Consider the following 22,299-nt stretch of genomic DNA (forward strand, 5'->3'; position numbering starts at 1 on the left):
AGACGTTTTACAACGAAGACAAATTTAAAAAGTAAGTTTTATCAATAAATATCGACTTAAGAAGAATTATAGGATATACAAAATACTCTAGTTTAACTTTAGAGACTTAGTAAAAACATAAATCGTTGGCCAGCATTGGAATGATAAGCCTCGCCTTCATCTATCGCCTTATGTTAAAGAAGGCAACTATAAAAAGTACTTTTTGCAATATTTTCCCGATCTTTCTCTTCGTGTGCATGAAATCATAAGGTCAACTGACTGGGAAACAAGACCTTATCTCAAGAAACATTTTACCTGTAAGCCATAAAAATGAATTTTCTTTTTCAAAGACATTGTTGAATTAGGTTTCCATGGTGATATAAATAACGTCGATTTAATTTTGAGGCTCATTAGTCTTTTTCGGTAAATTAACAAATTGTTTTTTTACTCCACCCCAACTCTCTTTTTTGGTTGTATTTTTATTCAGTGTGTTTTTAACACTCTATAATGTTTTCCTCTACACTTTAAGCTGTACATAATAATAAAAATACCGTTGTGAACATTTTTTAGATACTGAATATCATATGGAAATTGAAGAAGTTAGTGGAAAGAAAAGCAAAGACGTCATGGACAATCTTGATCTTGACGGTAAATAAAGTTACAACAAACTAATGCTTACTGGAAGTTAATCATTCTCAAAATATAACTCTTGTCTACAACTTAGCACATATTATATTAATCCTTTCTTGAGATGCTTTATTTGACATCGATTAACTTGTTATATGTAAATGTGAACAAATTTTTTTATCTTTAATTTTCATATAAAACAGAGAAGATTCAGTGGCAACATGTTGGTTGGCATAGCCATTTTGTTTTTCATATTGGTGTAGAGAAGAAAGGACGTCGTCGTAAAGGTTGGTATAGTCATATATACAACATATTAATGACGAATGTTTTTGTTTATTACGTGTCAACTTACCCTGACATTGACTTGATAAAATTGTGTGATGTGGTCTGCATTGGTCGAACATGGAGCAAAATTACTGTTACAGCAAGGAATGTATTTCCAATGAGCAACGCTGCGTTCAAAAAAACACTCCACACCAAATGAAACATTCATTTCATTCCAACAGTCAAAACATTTGTCATTGAAGATGGTAATGTTTGAAGAAATATTTTGCATGACAACATTCACCATGTTGAGAGAAATATTTCTCACATTCGTGTAACTAAAACAACTTTTATCAATTGAAAACAGTATGTTGCGTAAAAGAAACAATGTTGTTTTTAGTTTTTCATTCTTCACAAGATCTTACCGATATTTAAAGAATGGTAATATGTAAAATAATAGTTGTCTTTGCCTCATAGCTATTGTTCCTGGGAATAAGTTGATGATGTTGCAATAAGTTTTTAGCAATAAAAATCATAAAATAATATTCTGTTTGTTATTGTTTTTAGCAATTAGAGCTCTGAAAGTTCCCAAAGGTGACTATGTTGTGAATCATCGTCTATTCATGGAAACCATGTTTTTTTTTATTTTCTACTCCATTGTTAAATACAATTCAGTTAATGTGCACGAGAATGGATTTTGTTCAAATGACTAAAAATTGTGCATACATCCATAGTTTTATATTCTTTTTTCTTGGCATGATTTATGAAAGAAAGTTTATCCATTCCTATTTTTCACTCCTCGACAGTATAAGTAAACTGAAACCTGTCCATGTTTTGGTGCATGTAACTAATATAATTTTTTCATACTGCAGCCTTGCAGGCAAAAAATGTGCCATCGGAAAAACATCAACTCTTGAAGAAAGGTAGTATTGTAAGGCATTAGTACGACGATTGAATTAAAGAAATATAATGAAAAGTTTACAGGATACTCAACATGGATATTCGTTTTTGCATGGCAGGAGAAATGACTTTAGAGACAGTGTTATCTATATTAGAAAAAAGAGACGCGCGTTCATTTGTTCGCGCGTTCATTTGTAACAAGGAATACTGTAGCATAGCTACTTTTTTGAAAGTTTTTTACAACTCACTTGTTCTACCTTTCCACACACAAACAGAAAACTTTTGATACACACAAATGCTTCATTAAATAATTATCGTACTTATCTTGTTAGAACAATTTAATAGAACAATTTAACAATTTAAATTTTGTTTTAACCTGAGAACAGTTTGACGATAGCATAGTCATGCAATAAAATAATATCGACAATGTTTATTGTTGCTTATGCATCTTTGTTTTTTACTAAATCATGGAGAAAAGTTGAATTTATATCAGCTAGGAAGTTCTTTATGTCTATGTAGTCTCAATTTTTCAACAATAAGATAGTCAACCTGTCTTATGTAAATGTGACAATAATATTTATTTTTCTCTATAGTTTCGTTCTTGTATGCTATCCCTTGGTAGCATGCAAAAACATGTCTAGAGCAAAGGAACAATGTTTTGTACTTGTGATTAAAAAGGCAAAAACTCAAAAACCAATTATTTTTACAAAGTAGAGTTATATGTTGGCTATTATTTTTATTTTTAAATTAATGCACTGTGAATCAGTCAACCTGTCATTTGTAATCGTAATTAAAATATCTTATTGTTTGTTTATTTAATGCAAAAGAGATTCACGAGAAGGAAAGGCCACTTTGTGAAGGTTGGTATATTGATGCAGCATACTTATAATGGATACAGTTGTTTGGTGTTGTTATTTTATTCATCTTGGTGAATCTAGAATTATAATATTATTGGACATGTAGAAACTTGAGTATGACTGTTTAAGTTATTTGAGGCTTTTAAATATCCACGGTGTTGAAATTGAATTGAAAACTGAAGTGTAATTTCTACTTTGATCCACTGTCTTGTACTTCTTTTTTAACGTTTGAATCAAACTTGTCATGTGTGAACCTAATCATGTTGTTTTGTCGTTTATTTATTTATAATGCAGAGGAGCAACGACGACATCGTAAAGGTATTTTCTTTGGTATTATCTTGCGGCATACTGATAATAATATGTTTGTTTAGGGTTGCTATTTTATTTGCAATGTTGAATCATGAATGATCATATTCCTGGTCTTATTAGATATTTTAAAACTAAAGTATAAGTACAGTAACCTTAGTTGATAATGATGTGGCTGCATGTGCCGCTGTGTATTTAGCAGGAATTTTGCGTAGATTGTTTCCATCTCGGTTATGACGCGTTACGTAAAGCCTAATGTGAATGTTCAATGTATTGGTAGTTAGTTGCTCTTATAGGCTGCAATTGGTGTATTCTTTGGTTGGTAAAACTCTCCTCTACGAAAGATTGCTTTTTTCCAATTTTCATTTTTTTTTAACACAGTGTTTCAACATCTTTAATATTCTTTGGCAAACCGGCTTTAAACGCTTTTGTATGTTATTTCATCATGAACATTAGAGCCCAGCTTATTGCAATTACATGAATTGTTATTGCAAAAATAAGAATGTAATAAAGGATTTTATTAATTCTATTGACGTTTCCTCGCAACGCGCGACATCTTCAGAATATTGGTATAAAGTTGCAAAATAAGAATAAAAATTAGCTACAGTATTTACAATGCAGAATAAATTAAGTAGTAATGGGAGATTAACCAATCATAGGAAGGCTAGAAGAATGACCACCCAGCTCTTTGAAGGGAAAGAAATCGGACAGTCGGCAACCAGAACGGAACATAAAGTGAAGTGATAAGTGTTGGGAAGCAGACGAGCAGAGTTTAGTTAGTTGTGTTGGAACTTGAACAGCGTGTTTACCAGTAAAAAGCATGCTAAAATGCATGTTGTTTTCGGTGGTGTCAACGTCTGTATTATTAGTGTTAGGTGTGGCGAAAATGCGGCTTTCAAATTTACGTGTCAATGCGGAGCTTTGTATGTGGGCCAAACACGGCGATTCTTTCATACACGAATCTCAGAACATTTGGGAGTCTCGCCTTTAAAGGGAGAAAATGCAAAACAGCTCCAGTATCTATAAACATTGTAATGAAAAGGACGTATCTCCTTTCCTGACAATTTTTCCATAATATCTTATTCTAATTCTCCTTCTCTAAATCTCGAACAATTAGTTCGTGAAAGCTAACTTATTTCGAATCTTCAACCCTTCTTATTTTTGTAATAGCAATTTAAATCATTGCAATAAGCTGGGTTCTAATGTTCATTATAAGATTTTATTTCCCGTCTGGAAAATCTATTTATTTGTTCATGATGTTTGTATCAGGATAAGACAGATTGCATTGAAATTCATCCACCATTCTTCCACCTCCTCCGACGTTTTTGATTTTAGCATTTCACTTGACCTTTCATTTGTGAGTGTTGAAATAAGTTTGTTTGTTTTAAGATAATTACAGTTTTATGAAATGCTGACTGTGAATTAGTCGAACTGTCAAGTGTAATATTGTTTTTATTGTTTATTTTTTCATAATGTAGCATGGATGACATCTCTATTACTGCTTCAAGGTTGGTATAATCCTTCTGTATATTACAAAAATAATGAAAGTTTATGGCTATTGACATAATTTCAATAATAAGTCATACAAAGTATAAGTTTTTATTAAGCCTTTAATGACCAAGCGCGAGGTTTATACGGAGAAATAACGGACCGAGGTGCGAGGTTTGTACAAAAAGACAAAGGTCCGATATTTCTCAATAAAGACCGATAAAGTGAGGTTATTAAAAGGATTATTATATGGCATTATTTAACCTGAAACGAAGCTTGCTTTCTTTCTCGTCCTTGCTGTTTTTACAGGTTGATTTTCACTTTTCTAGTTTTCGTCCATAAAAAATAAAGTCGTTTTAAATTGTATTTTCTAGATAGTTTAACTGTTTTCCAAGTGTTTTTCCTTCGAATCACATTCGTAAATTGTTTTTTTGTTTCGTTCATTTTTCGTTTCGCTATTTGCTTTACGAAATTTGTTTACATTTGACTGTAAAATTACGCGTTTTGGACCGTGGTCGATTACGGTAAAAAAATAGACCGGCAAAAACATTTCTGAGCCAATCAAAGCGCATCATTTAGCCGGAAGTTACGCTTGCCATATAATAATGATGCTTAAATTATTTTGAACTTCGTTCTCACCTTGTAATTCGTATTACGAAAGCATAATTCTCATGTCTGGGTTTTGTTTGTCTTGAAAATTAAAGTTTTATTATAACCATAAGTAAGTTAATTTAAGAATTATATTGTCCGTTTTTACACTGTAGAAATAAAGCAGAAAATAAATCAACTTAGAGGTTAGTATGGTTATGCATGCAGTAATGATAATGACGAATGTTTAAAAGAATGGAAAAAATCGACTTTATAGATGACATTTGTAACATTAATTAAATGCTCATGTATACAACAGAAAGAAAGATCGTGGTAAATCCCCGTTACAATAATAGATTATTGCATGTTTGGTGAGTGCGTACGATTTTTATGCACGAGTTGAGAAGGATTGAAAACACACGAGTGAGCGCAACGAGTTTGTTTTCAATCCTTCTAAACAAGTACATTATAAAAATCGTACAAACGAACCAACCATGAAGTAATCGTTTTAGCATACGAGTATTGAAATTTAGATTATATTATAAATAAACACAATGAAACGCGTGCGCTGATTGGTTTAGAGCTGTGTTTGCATTAGCCTGGGCAAAACACATCTGAGCTCAACCAATCAAATCCATCATAACAATCAATCAGTCAAAGAGAATTTGCAAATCGATCACGAATGCATTTTAGAGCAAATTAAAAGGTTTACTTTAAATTTGTCTGTTTCGCATTATTGTTATTTTATAAAAGAAATAAAAGATGTTTTTCGTGTTTGCACTTTTCGAGCATGTGAAACCCTCGAGCTTCGGCCTCGGGCTTGCACTGATCTGCTCTCGAGCTCTACCAAAGGTCTCCTCGGTTTGCATAAGCCTGTGCAAACACAGTAAACATCTTTTATTTCTTAAGTGAAATTTTCGCCATAGAGAGCACAATTTCAAATGCTTCAAAACAATCACCTAATTTAAATAAAAAAATACATTAACACAAATAAATTGTTCATTGGGAATAACTTATTTTCCCGCCGTTTCTGTCTTAACATTTTGAAAGGTAATTCTTCTCGTACGTAGGAACTTTGTTCGTTTTTTTTTACGTTTTTTTTTGGAAGGAAGCGTAATAAACTTGATTAAATATTTATTAAGTTGTTTGACGGGAATATTGTCCATGCTTTAAAAGTCATGTTTCGACGATGAAAATTAGTGAAGAAATCCAATGTCCTGCTGTTTGAATCATTTCCCTTACACTTATAATGAATTCGCTTACGGATAGTGTCTTGGCAAACTCTAACGCCATTGACAAATGAAATCGAAAAAAGATTGTTTTTGTTTTCTTTAGTTTTAACGCTGTTCACCGTTCGTGGTAAAACTTGACATGTATTTTGTCACTAGTGAAAAAAATGATATATCTAATCAGAATGCAGATACGACGTTTTTCACTAGTGAAAAAAATCGTATGTCCAATCAGGTGCTCGGAAAGATCAGGCATATGATTTTACTTCATCGTTTTGTTGCGCATAAATTTCAGTACTCGTATGATAACAGAGTATAGTAGTAATTCGGATTAGATATAAGTTTAAATTGCTTATGAAACGAAAACTTTGCTATTTCAATAAAAGTTTTATTGAGCAGAACTTTCAAAATAATAGTAGACTTCCGAAAAAAGTTTATCCATATCGCTTTTCATACTCAAAATATTTAGGTTTTCGAATATTCAATTTATACAACTAATGACGTCACCACAATGCATAATGGAAATTAAATTTTCGGATATATCTACTGATATGTTACTTCAGCCAAGCAGAGTTTCTTCATTGTCAGAAGTATAAGTGTTATAAAATTCCCCCTACTCATTTCAATCAAAAATTGCCAGGAAACTAAAGGATATTTAAAACTTTGCAGTAACTCATCATGCTATGTATGACGTCATTAGTTATGTAAATCAGACATTACAAAAACTTCAATATCTTAAGAATGAGTAGAGTTATGTGTAAACTGTTGTAAGAAGTATACTATTCAATTTAAAAGTTCTGTTCTATGCATGAGAATATAATTTAAATAGAAAACTTTTTATTTCATAGTCACTTAAAAAATCATGCTCAGTTTATAGCAAAGATAAGATTCAAAATACGACAAAAACAAGCCAAAAACATAGAAGACAAGGCTTGTACAAAATGAATTAGTAGTCGAATTCGAAACGTACCGTATTTTATGCAGTGAACTCCATTACCTTACATCAAAAATAACTTTTGTAAGTGGAAACATGATGCCTTTTTTCTGTTGCTGTTAGGATTTATTGACTTACAGGTTAGTATGGTCGTGTAAGTAACAAATGACGAATGGTTATTGATAATGCATAAATGAAAAATTAGTTTTGTAATGTGAAAGATAGTTTTTCTTCTTAGCAAAAGGAGGTTAGTGTAGAACAATACCTCGACATTAATCTTTGTTTCTTCCATTATCATCAATGTCCACTGCAAAGAATTTCCTTCCATGATTACAAAACTGTCGTTTAAAATAGTAGCGAGAGACTTGCTGAGCGAAAATCGAATTCGTGTAATAAAAATAAATGTCCAACATAAAGTTTTAATCAAAGCCATAGAAATAGACGAAAGGTTGTAAAATTGAATTTATTGTGACGTTTCGTCTTTACTCAGGACATCTTCAGACAAGTAATAAATAATAAATAGGATGTTAAGACAAGATATTATATTTACAAAAGGTGTTAAATTACTACTAAAGGAGGCGTTGTCAAATGGATTATATGATAAGGAAGTTAAGAAGTAAAACCGATCACATTCACAGCTGAAGTCGAACAAAACAGAAAACTATCATTTCTTGACATTGACATCTCTCGCACAAATGGAAAATTCACCACTTCCGTCTACCGCAAACCTACTTTCACTGGCCTCTTCACTAACTTCCACAGCTTCATCCCACTTACTTACAAACTTTCACTAGTCTCCTGCTTACTTCACCGCATCTTCCACATTTGTTCTACTTACAAAAATTTTCACACACAACTCGAATTTACCAAAAAGTCACTCACAAATCACACGTCGCTTCCTTAACAACACCTTTGCCCCCAAACCACCTGTCTTGACTGCTCACAAAATGCCGATCTATTTTTGTCTTCATTTCACCGGCATGCACTCCCTTCAAATTCGCACACAAATCAATAGCCTTTAGGCTGCAGCCTCCCACATATATCTATTAAATTTGTTTTCCGCCCTTCCCAACGTATCTCTTCTTTCTTCCCCTTTAAGGACAAAATTCCCAAACCTCTGAAATCTGGTGTAGTCTACTTATTCAAGTGTCAAAGCTACAACGCGTCGTATGTGGCTCAAACCACACGTCATCTGCACACCAAATTTTCGGAGCATTTGGGAATATCCCCCCTTACAGGCAACCAAGTTTCCCGCCCAGCGTTATCGAGCATTTTTGCTCACATTAACGCAACTGGACGCACCCCCAACCTAGACGACTTTAATATAATTTCCTCTTCTAACGATTCTTATGAACTCTCCATTCATGAGAGCCTTATAATCAATAAATACAAGCCTTCACTTAACGTACAAGGAAGTTCCATTCCACTTAACCTCTTTTAATGTCACTATATTTTACTTCCTAACTTCCTTACCGTACAATCCATTTGACACCGCCTACTTTAGTAGTAATTTAACACCTTTTGTAAATATAATATCTTCTCTCAACATCCTATTAATTAATTGTTACTTCTCTGAAAATGTCTTGAGTAAAGACGAAACGTTACAATAATTTCAATTTTACAACTTTTGGTCTATTTCTATGTTGGGCGTTGATTTTCATTACACGAATACATTACTATCACATTTTGGTGAATTTTTGACACAAAACACAGATGCCCAATGTAAAATTTACTCACATTTTCATTGCTGTCTTGCATGTGTTAAACAATCTTTATATATCCTCTCACGTTTTTTACGATATTTGCCCATAAATGAGTGCAGCACTTTTTGGAGGAAAGGAATTATTTTTCAGTTTACGTTAATGCAACTGAAATATCATTGTTACATGACGTTCTATTTTGTACTTCTCTCTCCTCTCGTTTACCCAGGAAACACATTCTGTTATTTGAACTTATTCGTGTCTGAATATTAAAATTTTACAATTTTTAAATGTGTCAGTTAATTTTTCATTTGTAAACGGGAAAATATTGCTTTAAAGCGTTTTTTAGCCAGTATTTTGGATATATTTCGTCTTCGCGCTAAATATCAGCAGATTTTTTGTTTTCATTAAAGCAGACGCGATATCTTACGAGGTCTACGGAAATGCATCGATCATTTAATTTATCTTAATGTTGGTTTCAACAGTTCTTTTTAAAAATATATACCAAGGTTATAGTTGTAATTTACCATGGTAAATATGCTCATCAAAGCAGTATTTAGTTTTCTTACCACAACCATGCAAGGCTTTGTTTTATAAAACTTAAAAATTGTATTGTTTTCATTGTTACGTTTTTTATGTATAATTTTGTTTATGGTTGTTTATGCCTGTTTATGTTCACTATATCCAAAGTTAATTCATTTTAAGAGGTTATTCGTCTGTTATATGTTATGAGTTTATGAACAATAAGATAGTCATTTTAACCTATAATGTGTAAGTGGAAAAATAATGTCTTTTTTTATGTTGCAGATTTGAATAGTGGACTTAGAGGTTAGTATAGGCGTGTAATTAACTATTGACGAATGCTTATTGATAATGCATAAATGAAAATATGTTTTGTAATGTGAAAGATAATTTTTGTTTTTAGCAATGTGAAAGTTAGTATAGAACGATACCACGACTTCCATCTTTCTGTCTTCCATTATCATCAATGTTCACTGAAAATAATTTACTTGCCCGACACAACTATCACATTTTGATGAATTTTTGACACAGAACACAGATGTCCAATGTTAAGTTTACTCACATTTACAAAGTTTACATTGCTGCCTTACATTTGTTAAACAATCTTTATGATGTTTAAGAAATCTTTAACCTCTCACGTTTTTGACGATTTTCGCCAATAAATCAGCGCAGCACTTTTTATGAGGAAATGAATTATTTTAAGTTTACGCTGATGCAACTAAAATAGGATTGTTTCTATACGTTCATTATTGTACTGCTCTCTCCTCTTGTTTACCCAGGAAAGATTCTGTTATTTGAGTTTATTCGTCCATAAGTATTAAAATTTTACAGTTTTACGATGCTTCAGTTAACCTTTCATTATTAAACGAAAAAACACTGCTGTAAAGAGCATAGTTTCCGTTGTTTTAGATATATTCTAAAACAACGGAAACTACGACATCTTTGCTATAGGTTTTACACCTCGAAACACAATCATTCACAAACAACATAAACATCAGACTATGGAAAAGATATGTCGACGACATCTTTGCCATAGTCAAGAAAGACAAAACTGAACAAATCTTACATACCATAAACAATACCACAAAGAACATTACCTTTACTAAAGACGAAGAGCGCGACAAACAACTTACATTCCTCGACATCCTACTAACCATAACAGATGACGGTACACTAAACACACAAGTATACCGCAAAACCACCCACACAGACCAAATCTCAATTTCAACAGCAATCATCCAACACAACACAAAATAAGCTGCATTCGAACACTTTTTAACAGGATAAATAAAACAGTCATTGTAACACCGAAGAAGCCAAGAAAACAGAGCGCAACTACTTATACTGCACATTTGTTAAAAACAATTACCCTAGAATCTTCATAAACAAAACTATAAACAAAATACAAAACAAAACACAAACCGACAAAAGCAACAAGTAACCGGACGAAACAGTAGAAATCGTCACATTACCGTACATAACGGGACATCAGAAATGACTGCCAGACTTCTTCGACCATTTAATATTAACGTTGCCCACAAACCTACACAAAAACTCAAATCATGTTTCACCAAACATAAAGACAAAACAACAATTCAGATACAACTGACACGATCTACATGATACCATGTAAAGACTGTTTAAAGCAATACATAGGACAAACATCAAAAAAATTGAAACAAGAGTCACAGAACACAAAAAAGCCATAAAACGATGAGATCCGAACTCACTACCGGCAGAACATACCCACGAAAACAACCACACATTCGACTGGACAGAAACTAAAGTACTCGGACGCGCACAGGCTAAACACGCACGCGAATTTAAAGAAGCTTGGTACAGTAAAGACAACGACACAATAAACAGACATATCGACATACCCATCATATACTCACAACTAAAGAAAAAGGACAAAAGAAACTACAAACAACACCAAAACTACAACACTACACTCTAATAACATTAACACCGATCATATTTACAATACACCAAAACCCATGGCAACGCATTTCCTTCCATCCAATCACATTAATCCACCCGCCAATCCAATTAGACGCTCTAAGCGTCTACAAGCTAAAAGCACGTGTAAATAAATAATATCCTCATTCTGATGAAGGCTCGAAGCAACAAGTCGAAAGCTCAATAAAAAAGTTATTTAAAATCCGGAAAAACCTTTATATTTTATTTATGTATTTATGTATAGTCAAGAAATTTCCCTACATTATTTATGTTTTTGATTGTTTATGTCTGTTTATGTTCACTGTGTTATGTGAACATTAACTTGGGAAGATAATTTTGTTTTTATAGGATTTTTTATTGGGTTTTTTCTGTGTTATCCTGGCAGCATTTGGAAGACAATGTTGTCATGCAATATATTACCTTAATAATGCATGTTTATGGTTGTTTTTGTCTGTTTATGTTCAATGTAATGAAGCAAAATAATTCATTTTAAGAGGTTATTTGTCTGTTCAGGGACGGACATGACTTCTCAAGCTCCTGTGTCTGTTATAGTCTCAGTTTTTTAACAATAAGATAATCAAATTGACATGACATATGTAAATGTGAAAATATTTTTTTATATAGCAATATCTATGCTTTCTTGGAATCCTGATCGTCGCATCGGTTAGTAGATATGATGATTGATGTTCTTGATGATATGATGATTGATGAAATTCTAAACATTACAATGATGTAACAATTAGATTTAAAATTTCGTCATAAAATAGCCTATAATATTATCTATAATGTTTATGGTTGTTTATGTGTCTTTGTTTTTACTAAATTGGAGAAAAGTTGAATTATTTTATGAAGCTTTTTGTGTCTATATAGTGTCAGTTTTTCAACAATAATGATTGTGTACCTGTCTTATGTAAATGCGAAAATAATATTTATTTTTGTCTAATTGTAAATTTCTTTCGAATTTTAAATGATTTGCATGGTCATGCACAGCAAATATAACAATTTATTAGTAATGAATAGTTTCATTAGTAAAAAGTTATTTTTTCCCTCAGTGCTTCCGTGCTTCGGTGCCTCAGTGCTTTTGTTGCATGAAAAGTGATAACAATTACGAGTAAAATTATGAATTCTGCTTGATATAGAACAAAACGTGGCGAATTCTATCTTCAGTGCTGCAAAGGATGATCTTCTCCATGAAATTGCCAAGTTCATTAGTCCTCAGTGGATCGAGCTTGGTAGAAAGTTATCTATACCAAAAAGAGAATTGGACAAAATTAATTCTAAACATAAAAAAGTGGAAGAAAGGGCATTTCAAATGCTTAGATATTGGAAAAGAAACAGTGGAAGAAATGCTACAGAAAAAATTTTACTTTATGCTCTGACCGCTATTGGCCGTCAAGATGTTGTACAATATTTGCAAGGTATTTGTTGCCTGCTAGTTTTTGAGAGTATTGTAGAATGTTAATTGTACTGATGTTAGCTACGCTGTGTCTCACTCACAGAAAGAGATCGTTACTGTATAGAAAAAATATATTCAATCAATGACATTGAACTAAGTTATTTATTACTGTAAAAAATGCACGATGAATGGTGAACAAAGGCTGACGCATCTCTATAATTACTGAAAGCGTTCAAATTTGCCTCGTTTTTTGCATTTGGTTTGTGTTCAGCCATTGTAGCAATGATATTTTATTTACAATGTTGTAAATAAATCAATTATTTGTAATTTACATTCTTGTCACTGAAATACGATTGCCATTTATAAATATCTTTTATCGCTTTCTTTTCTTGAGATGCTTTATTTGACATCGATTAACTTCTTATATGTAAATGTGAACAAATTTTTTTATCTTTAATTTTCATATAAAACAGAAAAGATTCAGTGGCGACGTAATGGTTGGTATAACCATTAATTTTTATAATGACTGTTTACTTTCATTAATACACACTATGTTAAAATCATATAAATATATAGTTGCTCTTCTTCTGTGTGAGCGTAAACTGTGAATCCTCCAACTTGTTTTGTGTGAGCGTAAACTTAATTTTATTTACATTGTTTGTTTTTCATATTGATGTAGAGAAGAAAGGACGTCGTCGTAAAGGTTGGTATAGTCATATATACAACATATTAATGACGACTGTTTTTGTTCATTGTGTGTCAACTTACCCTGACATTGATTTGATAAAAATGTGTGATGTGGCCTGCATATGTCGAACATGGAGCAAAATTACTGTTGCAGCAAGGAATGTATTTCCAATGAGCAACAATAAAACACTCCACACCAAATGAAATATTCCTTTCATTCCAACAGTAAAAACATTTGTCATTGAAGATGGTAATGTTTGAATAAATATTTTGCATAACAACATTCACTATGTTGAGAGAAATACTTCTCACATTCGTGGAATTGAAACAAGTTGTATCAATTCTAAGCAATATGTTGCGTAAAAGAAACAATGTTGTTTTTAGTTTTTAATTCTTCACAAGATCTTACCGATATTGAGGAATACAGATATTTAAAGAATGGTAATACTGTTATTTTTTGAATGTATTTTATGTGTAATATACAAAATAATAGTTGCCTTTGCCTCATAGCTATTGTTCATGGGAATGAGTTGATGATGTTGCAATACGTTTTTAGCAATAAAAATCATAAAATAATATTCTGTTTGTTATTGTTTTTAGCAATTAGAGCTCTGAAAGTTCCCAAAGGTGACTATGTTGTGAATCATCGTCTATTCATGGAAACAACGTTTTTTTTATTTTCTACTGTATTGTTAAATACAATTCAGTTAATGTACGCGAGAATGGATAATGTTCAAAAGACTAAAAATTGTGCATACATCCATAGTTTTCTATTCTTTTTTCTTGGGATGATTTATAAAAGAAAGTTTATCCATTCCTATTTTTTACTCCTCGACAGTATAAGTAAACTGAAACCTGTCCATGTTATGGTGCATATAACTAATATCATTTTTTCATACTGCAGCCTTGCAGGCAAAAGATGTGCCATCGGAAAAACATCAACGCTTGAAGAAAGGTAGTATTGTGCGTCATTAGTACGACGATTGAATTAAAGAAATATAATGAAAAGTTTACAGGATACTCAACATGGATATTCGTTTTTGCATGGCAGGAGAAATGACTTTAGAGACAGTGTTATCTATATTAGAAAAAAGAGACGCGCATTCATTTGTTCTCTTTTGTTTCAAATGTAGAATTGATGGAAAGAAAGATGGAACGATATAAAGAAGGTAAAGGGATAATTTAAAATTTTGTTTTTCAACAAATCAATGTTAAATGTAACAAACAATACTGAAGCGTAGCTACTTTTTCAAAAGTTTTTTTCACGTTCGCGTGTCTTCACTTTTTTTACAACTCACTTGCTCTACCTTTCCACAATCGAACAGAAAACTTGTGCTACACACCAATGCTTCATTAAATGATTATTGTACTTATCCCTTAGCTTCTTTTCCCAGCTAAAAAATTCTGATATACTACTTGTGTTTTATTGTGTCTATCTTTGCAAGAATAAATAATTACTTTTGCTTTCGATGGTGTATGAAATAAATTTTGTGCATCTTTCCCGGTTTTGTTTGAAAGGTTTTGTTCAACATTTGTTCATAGAATGAGTAAATATCTACTTAACATAAAATCTTTGATTCTAATTTATTACTTTTAAAATAAAAACTAATGTTACTTTTGCACGATACAGTTGTAGATGCACTGTGGACGAGAAATCATTTATTTTATAAAGGTAATGAATGAAATAGCTTGCTTATATCAAGTCAAATTTTGACTCTGAAGATGACTACCGCTAAGGTTGTCGAAACGTCAGTCAACAACTACAAAAACAGTCCATCTCAGGACTATACCAACGTGGACGATCTACATTTACAAACATAAGTTGGTATTGTTCTAATGACTGATTTATGATTTTTAATAAGCGCTATGTTAATAGCTATACCTAAAGTCATAAATAGGTGTAAAAGATTTGGCTGGCTTTGCCACTGAAACTTATGTTGTGAATAACACTTTTGATAACTTTTTTTACTGATATAGTGGCCGAGTTTTTAGCTACGTCTTCACTTTGGAATTATTATTTTATATTAAGGTTTATGGATTTATTCTATTTAAAAAATTATTTGAATGAATGATTGTAATTCCTTTTATAAAAGCTGTAAATTCTACCAATGTGGTCGCTCAAGATGACGTCCATGTTACCCACGAGGATGCAGCAGCAAATCTGGCCCAAGATTATGAGATTATTGCTCAAGATGAGTCGAAAATCAACAGTGCCGGTAACTTATTGCTTCATTTAAATCATAAACACATTAATTTGTATTGTTTTGTTCATCGGGCCGATTGAAAAACATAAAATTTGCGGGCCGAAAATTTGATATCAGGCGGCATGTAACATGCTTTAATAATTAATTAAATTTAGGGTTGACTGTCAATCTTACAAAATCGAGCAAAAATTTGACAAAAGAGATACATGATGTGCATGGAATCCAAACATTGAAATCGAGAGAATTTTGGTCGCCATCGTCCATTGAAGCACCCTTTCGGCTTCTTTCAAATATCGAAATACCACATGATGGAAATCAGAATGGTGGAACATCTCGCGGTACGATAACACTGATTTGTCTGAAGGATGGTGTTTACTCCGCCTTGACATGCGCACATGTTGCTTGTGCCACTGACCACCAGCAAACATTTCTTGACGGAGAGCGACTGGTATCAATCAACAAAGCTGTAGAAACCTTGAATAAACACGATGAAAACAAGTATATGTACACACCGTCTAAGAGTGACTGTAAAGCAGAAATTGGATCCACTCATCGGCACACCTTTGCTCAGTTTGATAGTGAAACAGACATCATGTCTATCAGTATTGGCAAGCAAGAAGATTTCAAGAAACTTATTGGTGATGAAATGGAAGATGTTGTGTTGAACTTGGATGATGCAAATTTAGAACTTCAACGAAGGGTTGAAGACAACAAGGAGGCTGTTAAAGTCCGCACAGCCACTGGTGTCGAGGGCTTCATCAGTGAACTGAATTATGAATATTGGTGTAAAAATTCCACACGTCGCATTTTCCAGAATGCTATCAAGATAAAAAGTTGTCAAACATTTCTTGATTCTGGTGATTCTGGTACTCTTGTTTGGTTTTTGGATGAAAAAGAAAATTGGCAACCGTTTGCGTATGGAGTTTGCGAAGTATGTGATGATGGTGACAGCGGTTCAGAAAAAAGTTACATCTGCCTGAAGTTGAACCACGGCTTAAAAGCTCTTGGTCTTCAGAATGGTCAATTTCTTAGACTTCGGGACAATGGTCTTACTGTATACAACAGTGCTAAAAGCGGCGATGGTGAAGGAGGTGCAGCTAACAAAAGTAAGGTGTTTTGAGTTATTACTTCTTTGCCTTGTGTGAACATTTTGCAGCTAGAAAGGCTTGCTGTATATCAATGAAGAAAGTTTCGTTTTCTATAAAGTAACGCTAGCCTTTTATATTCTTTTGTAATATTTCAGAAGACTCTAAAGTGGCACTGAAATTTCGACGCATTAATTATAAACGTCGACAAGGTATTGTTTTGAATCATTTAATTTTTAATGTCCTGGTGAATATTTTACATCCTGAAAATTAATCCACAATCGGAGATGTTTAAAAATACACATTGATTATGAGCAACAGCTTTACAGCCCTATATATATTTTACCTATAGCATAAGTATTGCAATAAATAAAGGCTATCTTTTGCATAGGACATGCACTTATTGTTATAAGCTGCCGAGAGAAAATAAGGACAAGAGAATATCATGAAAATAATAATCGTGTCGATAAGCAACTCGTCACTTTTCTGTTTTACAATTTTTCTTGTCAATGCATGAATTCTTAAATCAAATGTTCTCTCATTGTAGAATTTTAATTAATAAGTGTTTGATTCTTTAAAAACCAGATTCGATTTCCCGTGTTCATCAACAGCCACCGTCAAAAAAATTAAAAAACATGGAATTCTCGTCAAAAGATAATGGTATTTAATGATTATGATTTATCATTATCTTAGACTTGAAAACAGTGCACACTCAGAACAACTAAAAATCATAAATTTGTATTGATAGAAAAGAATCCAGTCACATCAACTGGTGCTCGGTTGACATCGGAAATTACAGGTAAAATCGACACTTTATTTACCATGGATTGCATGTTTAACCGTTGATATTAATTTTATGCAACTATCTGAGGATATGTAGGTACCGATGACTTTCAATACTTCAAAAAAAAATTTCTCACCGACGATTTCAAAATGAGCAATGACGTGCATAAGAAATTGAAAAGGTAAATCTTACTATTTGTGTTTTTTTTATATTTCTTCAATTCCAGTTGAGTTTTTATCCACGCGAAGATATTTTTCTGCTTTATTGTTTAATCTTTCCGTGATTTTTCCACATTTGCAGCTTTGATTGGTTTTGTGGAAAATGTGGAACAGCGGGTCCAACTGACCAGATGCCATATCTTCACTTGTACATGGTCGTTGATTACACTAACGGAATAACTGATCATAATATGAAACAAGAAATCAACGAGAAACTTGGTTGGCAAGCTTCAAAGTACATCGAATTCCGACCAAACGACCCGTCAAAGGTGTGGAAGGTTCGACCTCTATCCAACAAGCGACTGGAAGTGGAACGCGATGATATTCCTTACATGCGATCCAGTGGCACGTTGACAATGTTCCGCATGAAAGATGGAGAACAATACGCGTTGAGCTGTTTCCACGTTGGTTATGAAATTGGCCGGATACGGAACGATGACGTTAACCCGTTTTTGGCAATTCAAGATGAAATTGAAGTAAACAGAAATGCCACTCAGCGATTTATGGAAGAAAATAAGTATTATCTCTCAGATGATGACGAAGTGGTTGGTAATTTTTCCCAGTTTGATTTTGGACCTGAAACTGATATCATGGCCATCAAAGTTGATGAAGTTAAAATGAAAAATATTTCAGATGAAATGGAGAACTATTCTCATGACGTATTGTCGAGGCTTTTTCTTAGAAAGCATCGTGGTGAAGAGAACATTGTTCAAAAAGCTCAAGAAATTTTTGGAAACATTGAGGATCTAATGTTTAATTTTGATGATGAAGACGGAAGACCCGTATTTTGTAACGCAGTGTTGGTAAAAAGTGATGTTGAGTTTCTAATGGACGGAGATTCAGGATCTCTTGTGTATTTTTGTGATAATGAAGACAACCAAAAACGACCTTTTGCATATGGTGTTGCTGAATTGAGCGGGGAAGACCAAAACGGAAAAGTGGAGACGTTCTACATTTGCTTGAGATTAAAAGATGCTTTGGAAAAATTGGAACTTATGGAAAAAAAGTCGTAAAATTGAATGAATTCCTTTGATTGTTTAATATCCCAATTTCTTTCCCAAGCAATTTTTCCTGCAAAATAATTACCTTCTATGTAACCGTATGCATTAGTTTGAACTTAATCATTAATTTAACATTTATCCATTTATTTAATTTTTGTTTAACTATCCAGGCTTAATTATAATGAACGAATTAAAGAACCAATTCAAAAGAACGATTGTCAATAAAAACATACATTTAATTTGATTTTAACGTAATAATTTATATTCCCTAAAGTTCATATTACTTATCAATAATGTAATAATCCAATAGTTCAATAATTATGAATATGTAACTTAATTGAGCAAAAAACAAGCTGTAACTAACCATATATCACATAAGTGAAAACCTTACATATCTGACCGCTGACTTTCTGATTTCTTTTCTCATAAATGGAACGAGGAAATTAGAAACAGTTGAAAACAACCCATCCGTTTTTCTTCGTAAATAATTTTAGTGTACTTAACGATTGAATTGTCGTTACTATACATGTTATTTGTCTATTTCATAATTATAAATGAACCAAGTTGTATGATTTTTGGTTTTTGTTCGATCATTGATAAGCAAAACGTTGTCACAATACAAGAATAACTTTTTTTTCAGTTTTTATTAACTTTTGGTTAGCAATATGATTTATGTCTCCTGGCAATAACTATCATGTTAATCCGTACAAGTTTTTTAACAAATCAACTTTGGCAAAAACCTGGTGAGTGTCGTATGTATCCAAAAATAACAGAAATGTTAGTAAATTGTCTAAACCTAATCTCTTCTTGAAAATTTATATTCAACCTTAATTTCAACTCTCGCAAGAATCAAAATGCAACATTACAGAATCACTGCCTGGGTTGTCATTTGTCAAACAAAAGAGAAACTACTTAATAATTATACATAACTAATGCATAATTAAGGTTTGTGAACAAATAACTGCCATGACTTAGCTAAGGTATTTAGAAATCAGGCAGAACACATTCGTAACTTCGTTCGTTAAAGTCTGTTTGAAGTAGCTAACTTATGTAACGTCTGAGTTCGATATTTACATGTAGTTAGTGTTCAATATTTCCTATGATTATAGAATCGTTCATGTTCAACAAAAACATCTCTACTTAATGAAACGAACATCAAAGGCTACCATGTCAGATAATTTTCGATTGAGAATTACCTGGAATTCTCAGCAATTAAAATGTATTTCTTCACAAATGTAGCTCTTTTTCAAAATCAAATTTATTATTGTACTCCTATAATTATAAGGGAGGGGAGGGGAGGGGTTATTTTAGCCAATTAGAAAGTAGCTATTATTAATTGAGTAAATTATGATTATATAGCAGGATTTAAGATTGTCACTGAAGAGTGAAGTCCTTCTAGTTATTTAGATGTTTAAAGAAATTGGTAAAGATAGAGTTACGAACTCAGATAAATGCTTTTAGGTTTGAGTGAAAAACATGACGTTTGTGACTTAATTTTTGAATAGTAGCCTCCAAATTCTTTTGATCTCTTTCCTGCTGGTCTTTTGAAATTGCTTACATTTTTTAAATATATGTATTTTTCGACTACGTCTTTAGAATGTTCTGAAATCCGAAGTGAACAAACAGCAGCGAAGAAGTTAAAAGTTTATGAAACAATAAAAGACTGGAAACCTTTTTGTAAGTTTTATACACTTAATTGATTGTATAATTTATTAAGAGTATATAACAGAGTAAAAAATATTGTTTTGAATTTTGAATTCTTATAGTGTATAATAACAATTTTAGAAAATTATATTGCGTCAATATTTGATTTAATCACCAAGAGTCTGTTTCTCTATCTTATTTCTACCTCCTCTTACAAACCTAATTCTTAACAGGGTCTTAATTTTTCGACATCGCGAAAAAACATTAAAGAATTAATTGATAGGCAATGGCGATACGGCGAGCAAAACATTTCCGTAGAAATAGGGATTTTCTTTTCTTTATCATTCCACAATGGATTTCATTGCCATGCATACCTTAAATCCAGATTATTATACAACTTTTATCGTTTGAACAGTCTAGCTGTTGTATGTAAATATATGATGTATACGACGGTGTGAGAATTCGTTACCGGAAGTTAAAATGCAGTGGAATTTTTTTGAAATTAGCTACGAAATGAAAATCGCCAATATATATATTATAGCTATATACATATCAGTCACTTAACTTTTAATTTTCAAACTGATTTTCATTATATAGATATGTATGTATAAGCTTGTATAAGCTTATACATCATACAAATGTCACTTTGTCTAACGTCACATATCCTTTTATCATTTTCTAAACTTCAAACTAGAAGGTCTTCACGATGACGGTCTTCTTTTTGATGTTATTCATGATTTACTTAGCTAAGATTACTGTCCACAATTAGAGCAATTACAAGACATACCTGACAAATGCTGTTCTTCCACAGTGACAGTTTTATCATTGCATCATTCGTTAAAGGGACGAGTCAATTATTTTTGCTAATTAGAAAGTATTCATTAGTTGAAAAAATCGTGATTATATAGCTGTGATTATAATAAAGACTTAAGATTTTCAGTGATGACTTCCATATATAGTTACTTTGACGTTCGAGAAATAAAAATAGTCAGAGTTGCCGGTTTTGCAAGCCATTCATTGTGTTGTTTTCTTGACTAAAACAACTGTTGTTTCTTCCCTGATTTGTCGAAATTTAAAGTTATTTTTGCAACATGACGTCGTTGGGACCAAAATTTCCTTTAATTTGATTTTTGGTCATGAAGAGATTATACTTTTAAAAAAACATTTTGATAGTTTATAGAAAAGCGTACAAACATTATACCGTCGAAATGGCGCTCTCTTGTTTTTCCCATTCACTATTTTTAGCTGACTAAAAATCTTTAAAGGAAGTGAAGAATTATTTTATTTTAACCACTAACCAAACAATCAATTCTTACTGAACCAAATTTTTACAGCTTTGCCAATCTTTTTTGCCATTAGGAAGAAAAGAATTTGCATTCATTCCATATGGCTGACAAAAGTGACTCTTCAAAAGGTATCAGGCTATGGGCAAATACTAAGTGCATGCATTATGTTATAAATGCACATTCAGTCAAATTAAGTCGTATGGCATGATGACTGGGAATAAAATATCTGTAAAAATTAGTGCGTAAATAGCGTAGGCATCTTTTGAACGTGTCTAATGATGAGCTGGTTTAAGCTCATAGAAAAATATATGTTGTCAAGGAAAAGTCGGTCAATTTTTCGAAGAACATATTTAAGATTATAAAGATGATAATCTGCCCCAATATTTTATTAGCTACATATTAAAAAAACACTCAACATTTTAATACAGAAACATTAAACTGGAAAAATATAAGTTCTTAATTTGATGATTTATCAATGTTATAGATGACCTGAAGATCCGAGCTGTGTTTAAAACAGCAAAATCTGTATCCTCACCCGACAAGGATAATTTGAGAAAAGGTCACGAGTTCAATTACATAGTGCATTTTGTTGGGAAGAGACTCTAAAAATTATGTTCTTTGTCTTCCTTAAAGTGATACTA

The 22,299-nt window shown here is 32.3% G+C and overlaps 1 protein-coding gene across 1 annotated transcript; it reads left to right on the forward strand.

The window, feature by feature from the left end:
* Nucleotides 1-262: 262 nt before the first annotated feature.
* LOC124437892 lies at nt 263-19,295 on the forward strand. Its single transcript, XM_046987867.1, has 26 exons — nt 263-296; nt 550-627; nt 810-893; nt 1,438-1,464; nt 1,743-1,793; nt 2,598-2,630; nt 2,922-2,945; nt 4,412-4,441; nt 5,186-5,215; nt 9,680-9,700; nt 11,978-12,016; nt 12,493-12,771; nt 13,223-13,246; nt 13,429-13,452; nt 13,821-13,877; nt 14,037-14,063; nt 14,341-14,391; nt 14,570-14,605; nt 15,067-15,108; nt 15,530-15,652; nt 15,796-16,746; nt 16,884-16,937; nt 17,311-17,385; nt 17,474-17,524; nt 17,606-17,690; nt 17,810-19,295. The coding sequence occupies exons 2-26, from the start codon at nt 564-566 to the stop codon at nt 18,738-18,740; spliced, it is 3,213 nt and encodes a 1,070-aa protein (XP_046843823.1). The 5' UTR covers nt 263-296; nt 550-563; the 3' UTR covers nt 18,741-19,295.
* The last annotated feature ends 3,004 nt before the right edge of the window (nt 19,296-22,299 follow it).

Source organism: Xenia sp. Carnegie-2017, unplaced genomic scaffold (genome assembly GCF_021976095.1).
Source record: "Xenia sp. Carnegie-2017 unplaced genomic scaffold, XeniaSp_v1 HiC_scaffold_18, whole genome shotgun sequence".
In the NCBI taxonomy this organism is placed as follows: Eukaryota; Metazoa; Cnidaria; class Anthozoa; order Malacalcyonacea; family Xeniidae; genus Xenia; species Xenia sp. Carnegie-2017.

What these genes read in the sequence shown, in the direction of transcription:
- LOC124437892 (XM_046987867.1), top strand. Translation starts at nt 564, where the DNA reads ATGGAAATTGAAGAAGTTAGTGGAAAGAAAAGCAAAGACGTCATGGAC. An exon ending in AGCTCTGAAAGTTCCCAAAG is followed by an intron (nt 14,064 to 14,340) that starts GTGACTATGTTG and finishes TTCATACTGCAG; the next exon opens with CCTTGCAGGCAAAAGATGTG. An exon ending in TAATTATAAACGTCGACAAG is followed by an intron (nt 16,938 to 17,310) that starts GTATTGTTTTGA and finishes TTTAAAAACCAG; the next exon opens with ATTCGATTTCCCGTGTTCAT.